The following is a 6,600-nucleotide window of genomic DNA, read 5'->3' as shown; positions in this document are numbered from 1 at the left end:
GTTCGCCGAGGTGGTGCGGCGCGCCGAGCTGGCCAGCGAGCGCGGCATCTTCCCCGAGCGCATCTCGCAGGGCTCCAGCGGCAGCTACTTCGTGAAGGACCCGCAGGGGGTGAGCGCGGCCGCCGCCTCCGCGGGCCTCCCGCTCCCCTCCCAGGGGCCCAGCCGGGCCGGTTCTCCCGCGGGCGGCTCGGTCACGGCCGGCCCGTGTGGGCGGCACGGGGCGCGCTGCCTCGTGACCCGCGCGCCGGCCGCGGCGCCCTCCCCGCGAGCAGGGCTGGGCCTGCGCGGCCTGTGGGTCTCCTGCCCTCGTGGGGCTCGCGGGCAGGGATGCTCTGCGGGGCCACGCGGCGTGTGGGGCTCCCTCCTTGCTCCCCTTGGCTGCTCCTGTCACCCACGGGTGCCTGGCGCTGGTGGGGCGCCTGGGAGCCCTGCCCCACGGCTCWAGGGTGGTGGGGAGGAGGCCAGGCCTCGGGGAGAGGGTGCAGGAGCCAAGGTTGGCCTGGTCCGGGCTGGGCCCCCGGCAGCTCGTGCTGCGAGGGCGGCCTGTCCGGCTCCGGAGCTGCCTGGGGCCGCGGAGCGGGGCCGTGCGAGGGGGTGCTGTGATGGGCAGGCTGGAAGGTGCCGATGTTGGGACTTGCAGCTCTCGTGTGGCTTCTCCCCGGGAGGCTGAGGGCTCCCTGCAGCCCTGGTGCTCGAGGTTACCCCAGTGCCAGCCAGGCCTGCGGGCTGCTTTGGCTCCCCCTGCTCTGCTGCAGCTGAGCTCCTTGTGCCGCTCCGCGCTGCTCAGAGCGAGCTCCGTCCCCACGTGCCCCCGTGCAGGCCTGAACGGGGGCYGTGCTGCAGGACTGTCCCTGCCCCGCCGGACTTGCTCCCCCGGGCGCAGTGCTCTCTGCTGCCGCGGCCTGTTGCGGGCGCAGGTCCAGCCCACGCGGGCTGCCCTGTGCCCTCATGTGGGGGTACCGGGGCGGCTGCCTTCCCGCCTGCTCCCCAGCTCGTGGCTTGCTCTGTGCCATCGATGGACACTCGAGCGCCACTGCTCCCTCGAGCCCTTTCCCTCCCGCTTCGCCGGAGCCCAAGTCTTGCTCCGCTCGCTCCAGGTTGGCATCAGGCCCCTGGCACATGCTGCTGTCGCCCTGGGGAGGAGGTGCCGAGGTGCTGGGCCTGATGTCCCACTCCTGCGTGGTGATGGGAGCTGGGCTTGGGGAAGTGCCACCTCTCGGGGCAGGCCGGCGGCAGCCCTGGGGCCGTCACGTGCGCTGCTGAGTCACCCTGCTGCGCGGTGGGAGCAGGAGCTGCCGCTCGGCCCCTCGCAGGGGCTGGCAGCCCTGCCCGGCTGGCCACCCACGCAGGAGGCTGGGCCTGGGGCCCATGCGGTGCCCCCCACGCAGCCTCGCGCTCGCCACGGCGCTGCTCTCGCCACGTCCCCGCTGTGGGGTCAGTGAATGAGGGGCTGCGGGTGCTGCTGGCACCAGGCGCTGTCCTCGGGCAGAGCCTGTGCCCTCCTGCCCGCGGCGAGCCAGGCCCCTGTGCTGCCCCTCCCCGGGCCCTGCAGCTCAGGGCTTGGCTCCCTCGGGCGTCTCGCTGCTGAGCAGGCTGAGGCCGGCTCTGTGCAATGGACATGGGAGCCCCAGCGAGGATCTGTGTCTCGCTGCCCTCCTCCCGCACGGAGGKAGGGGGCAGCTGGGAGCAGTAGCTCTTCCCAGGCATCCAAAGGTCACCGGACTGGGGCTGGAATATTTACCGTGCTGGGGGCCAGCTCTGTCAGTGGCATCCCTGGGCGTGGGGAATGGGGAGAGGAGTTTCTGGGTACCCAAGCCAGATCCGAAGGTCTTTGGGCAGTGCTCTGCTCTAGTGGGACGGGGTATTGGCTGGACAAGGATCCTTCCTGGCCCYTGCCTCCCACCTGGGAGCCGTGGGGCCTCCCTGGGCACACACACTGTCATTGCCCTGGCAAGAAGGTGCTCTAGGTCCCCTTTCTGACTGTGAGTGTGGGCAGCACTGCTGGGAGCCGAGCCAGGGCTGGCAGTGGGTGCCTGCAGAATGACCCAGGCTGAAGGAAGAGTCAGTGCCCCAGCTCAGGCCAAGGGTCCTGACTCAGCAGTGACTGCCTTGAGAGGCAGCTCTTCTCTATTTTTGTTTTCTTTTTCTTTTCCTCAGAAAATCATTGGCGTCTTCAAGCCCAAAAACGAGGAGCCRTACGGGCAGCTGAACCCCAAGTGGACCAAGTGGCTGCAGAAGTTGTGCTGCCCCTGCTGCTTCGGAAGAGACTGCCTCGTGCTCAACCAGGGCTACCTGTCGGAGGCGGGTGCCAGCCTCGTGGACCAGAAACTGGAACTCAGCATCGTTCCCCGCACAAAGGTGAGGGAGCTGCTGCGGGGCTCCTCTTCCAGGGATGCTCTTATCCTGTCTGGCTGTGCTGGAGCCTTGTCTGTGGCACTTGGAGATATTAACCTTGGAGATATTTCGCTGAGGTCCTGATCTGTGGCTGCTCCTGCTTAGGTCCCTCTGCGGAGCCTGCTGCTTCCCACAGAGCTGTGGGAAGGCTGTGTCTTGGTTTTATCGGTGAGGCCTTGGTGCCGACTGGTGCACTCGTGTCTCCTCAGGTGGTGTATCTGGCCAGTGAGACCTTTAACTACAGTGCCATTGACAGAGTGAAGTCTCGAGGGAAGAGGCTGGCCCTGGAGAAGGTGCCCAAAGTCGGCCAGCGCTTCAACCGCATAGGCCTGCCGCCCAAGGTAGAGCTCCCAGGCTGCGCACGTGCCTGTCGCTGCCTCTCCCTGGGCTGCTGCCCTCCGTGACCCCCCCGTCCTTGCTTCAGGTGGGCTCCTTCCAGCTCTTCGTGGAAGGCTACAAGGATGCCGACTACTGGCTGCGGCGCTTCGAAGCCGAGCCGCTGCCCGAGAACACCAACCGGCAGCTGCTGCTGCAGTTCGAGCGCCTGGTGGTGCTCGACTACATCATCCGGAACACAGGTAGGGCCGCTGCCTGCCCTCCCGCCCGCGGGAGGGAAGGGATGTGGGCAGGAGCTTGGCAGCTCTGCCCGGCACCTGAATTCCCATCAACAGCACTTGGATGCTGCCAAATGGCAGCTGCTCCGGGATGGAGCACAGATCCTGTGGCTACCCATGGGCATGGCCACGCTCTGGCTGCTGGCCTCTATTCTGGGAGGCCTGGAGGCCAGCCTGGGATCCACCCCGGTGCTGGGGCGGAGGTTTGCCAGCTTCCTGAGTCCCAGGTCACCCAGGGACCCTGCACAAAGCCGCTGCCTGTGCTGCAGGGCTTCAGCTCGCGCTGGGGCCTCCTCAGCCCATCCTGGCCTGGAAGGGCTGGGGCTGGAGCAGGCRGCCCCCGTGCTCACGTGCCCGGTTCTCTCTCCGTGCAGATCGAGGCAATGACAACTGGCTCATCAAGTACGACTGTCCCTTGGACAGCGCGGGCGTGCGGGTGAGTGGCCCTTCCTGGGCAGCGGCTCGCAGGGCTCGTCTGCTGCTTGCAGCCCGGCAAACAGGCAGGGCATTTGCCATCCAGCTTGGGCTTAGGAGCACGTGGAGGCCTGGTGTGGCCTCTTGGGCCCTCTGTGCTGGTGCCTTGTGGCTAGTGAGGGTCGGTGGGGCTGCAGCTGGGGTCTGTGGGAGAAGCTGGAGCTCGTGTGTTGCTTACTGCATCCTGCCTTGAGGCTGCTCCCCACATGGAGGAGGCAGCAGCTGCCCTTGCATCTGTCCATGTGCTGTGGGTGGGAGGCTGCCATGCCTGTGCCAATGGGGTCTAAGAGCCTGGCAGCAGAGCTGGGGGGTGCAGGAGGGGGACTGTCCCTGTTGGGGTCTCTCTTGYGACCTGTGTTCCTCTTTCTTCCAGGACAGCGACTGGGTGGTGGTGAAAGAGCCCATTATCAAGCTGGCAGCTATAGACAACGGTTTGGCTTTTCCCCTGAAACACCCAGACTCCTGGAGAGCATGTGAGTCCCTTGGGCTGTGCTCAGGCACCCTGGGGTGCCGCTCAGCTCTGCACTGTGTGGCCATGGGGCATGTGAAGGTCTGCAGAGGGGAGGTGGCTGGGGCGACCCTCCACAAACCTTTTGGGTGCTGGGTGTTCATACAGTAGGGGCTGTAGTAGGAGATGGGTGCTGGGCCCTGAGCCCCAGGCAAATTATTTGGCACCAGGAACACAAGGTGCCTTCATCTTACTGGGCTGTACCGGGCTCTAGCGTATTCTGCTTCCTTCTGCAGATCCTTTCTACTGGGCATGGCTACCCCAGGCCAAAATTCCCTTTTCACAAGAGATAAAGGACCTGATTCTTCCCAAGATTTCAGACCCCAACTTTGTCAAGGACCTGGAGGAAGACCTGTATGAGCTTTTCAAGGTGAGCTGAGATCGGGTGWGGTTGGCTTGGAAGGAGGAGGAGCAAGGGTCGTGTTGAGGAGCTCCCTCTAAAGGCTGTGGGACAGAGAGGCATCCAGGTTCCTTTTAAGTTGCCTGGGTTATCTCTCTGCCATGAGCTGAAAATAGAGTGTGGGGAGAAGCAAGAAGCCCATGGGGCAGAAGAGAACAGACCTCTCTTAAAAGGTATGTGGCAGAGGGAGGATCCCACCGTTCATTGCTATCTCTTGCAGAAAGACCCAGGCTTTGACAGGGGGCAGTTTCACAAGCAGATTGCTGTCATGAGAGGCCAGGTAAGCTGTGTGTCCGGGGAGGCAGATGAGCGAGGCCATGGAGCCTTGTCTGTGTGCCTGAAAAGGGTGTTGAGGGGGCAGCTTGCTGCTGCTTTGCCCTCTGTCACCTCAGAGAGGCAGCCCGGGCTTCCCTCTGTTGTGCAGATCCTGAACCTAACTCAAGCGCTGAAAGACGGGAAGAGCCCCCTGCACCTCGTGCAGATGCCGCCCGTGATCGTGGAGACGGCGCGTTCCCACCAGCGCACGGCCAGCGAGTCCTACACGCAGAGCTTCCAGAGCCGCAAGCCCTTCTTCTCTTGGTGGTAGCTGGGAGCCGAGGGCTCGGACTAGCGCTCCGCGAGGAGCCGGCCGCCTGCTGCTGCCACGGCCAGGCCGCGCCGGCCGCGAGGGGCGAGCGCCGGGGCCGGAGCACCCGTGGAGCAGCGAGGCTGGCCGGGCACGGCCCCGGGCAGGGGCAGAGAGCGGCTGCAGGCCCCGGTGCAATGGGCCCCGGGTCCGCGTGCAGTTCCGAGCATGGCCGCTTGCCCTGGGAGCATCCGGGATCCGTCCTGCCTTTTGTGCCCGCTGCCCGTCCTCCTCTTCCCTGCTCTGCCTGCTGCCAGCTCCCASGCCGGGATGGCTGGGGAGGGGTGTCCCTGCACTGCCCGCTCYAAGGGTGCTCTGCTTGGCCCTCTCCTCTGCCCCCACCCCGTGCACGCTGCTTTCCTCAGGGGAGTCCCTGCCCGCCGTGGGCGGTGGGGACCGTCATGAACGGCTGTTCTCTGGCTGGGGCTGGGGAGCGGGACGAGGGCTGCCTGGTCCTGGGCTGCAGGGGGACACGAGGGGGACGAGGTGCTTGCTGGTCCTGCTGAGGAGCGGGCCGCTCTGGGCAGTGCCCTAGCCCCCAGGAGCTCGCCTGGCCCGGGCAGGACATGGGCAAGCAGCCCCGCGCTGGCCGGTCCTGTCCCTGCTCCCAGGCCTGTCCTGTGGCTCCTCTCGCTTGGCTTCCCCCCCGCCGCTCCCTGCCAGCTCCGTGGCTGCCGCAGCCCCGGCCTCATCTCAMTCTCGGTGCCCTTGAGCATAGCAGGGGCTGGAGCTGCTCTTCGTGGGTGGGGAGCGGGAGCCGCAGCAGAGGCACCGCTCCAGGAGCATGAGGGGCTCTTGGGCTCCCTGTYGCAGCGCTGACGCTCCCCGGGGCTTCGCGCAAGCAGGGGAGCTGCTGAGCTGCTCTCTAAGCTGCTGCCCGGGCTGCTGCCTGCATCCGCTTGCCTGGAGCTGCGGCTTTCCCTGCCGCAGGGGCCGTGGAGGGCCTGGGTGCCTGTGCTGGGGGTTGGGGCCGGCTGGGGCGCTGCTGCTTGGGCCCGAGCGGGAGGGCAGCTCGGTGGTCTCAGGGGAGGTGCAGGGGCTCAGGGCTGGGGTGGGGGATGCTACAAGCATGGGGTGGGGGGAAGAAGCCCCCTGGGCCTGGCCGGGCTGCACCTCCATCTGACCCGAAATGTATCGTTCCAATGCACTGTAGAAATGTATGTAATGTATTTAAACCATGCGACCCTCTGAATAACAGAGCTGCTCTTCTGCTCGCCTCCTGCCCCTCTCCCTGGGAGCAGGGCGCTGAGCCCGGGTCAGGGCTGGCACAGGGCTCTGGGTGCCTGGGGTGCAGCAGAGCTTCACCCAGCCCCGACCTTCCACCTTTAATTAACAGTCTCAGCCTCGTCCAGCACCTTAGTGTCCTGGGGGGCCCAGCCCGGRCCCTCGCTGCTCTGCGAGGTGCCCTCGTGGGGCAGCCCCGGCGTGGGGCAGGCAAAGGCGGCTCCGTGCTGCTCCGCCGCGGGCCCGGGGCTGCTCCCCGGCTCCTCCGCGCCGCTCCTGCGGGAAGAGGCGGCTGAAGGCGGCGGGGCCCGGCCGCGAGCCCCGGCCCGGCCCCAGCCCGCACCTACCGCCGGCGGCCGCA

The 6,600-nt window shown here is 66.6% G+C and overlaps 1 protein-coding gene across 1 annotated transcript; it reads left to right on the top strand.

Annotated features, from left to right (window-relative positions):
• Window position 1: 1 nt before the first annotated feature.
• On the top strand, window positions 2-5,030 carry PI4K2A (phosphatidylinositol 4-kinase type 2 alpha; the record flags this gene model as incomplete). The annotated part of the gene is made up of 9 exons (XM_026050663.1): window positions 2-109; window positions 2,158-2,358; window positions 2,604-2,735; window positions 2,819-2,972; window positions 3,383-3,444; window positions 3,856-3,955; window positions 4,227-4,360; window positions 4,611-4,670; window positions 4,815-5,030. Coding segments are annotated over 9 exons (1,113 nt in total), but the record flags the coding sequence as incomplete, so codon positions are not given.
• Window positions 5,031-6,600: the final 1,570 nt, after the last annotated feature.

The sequence above is a fragment of the Nothoprocta perdicaria genome, unplaced genomic scaffold (genome assembly GCF_003342845.1).
Source record: "Nothoprocta perdicaria isolate Ctin4 unplaced genomic scaffold, notPer1 scaffold_7, whole genome shotgun sequence".
Lineage (NCBI taxonomy): Eukaryota > Metazoa > Chordata > Aves > Tinamiformes > Tinamidae > Nothoprocta > Nothoprocta perdicaria.
Note: the sequence above shows the minus strand (reverse complement) of the source record. Positions and strands in the feature narration are given on the sequence as shown.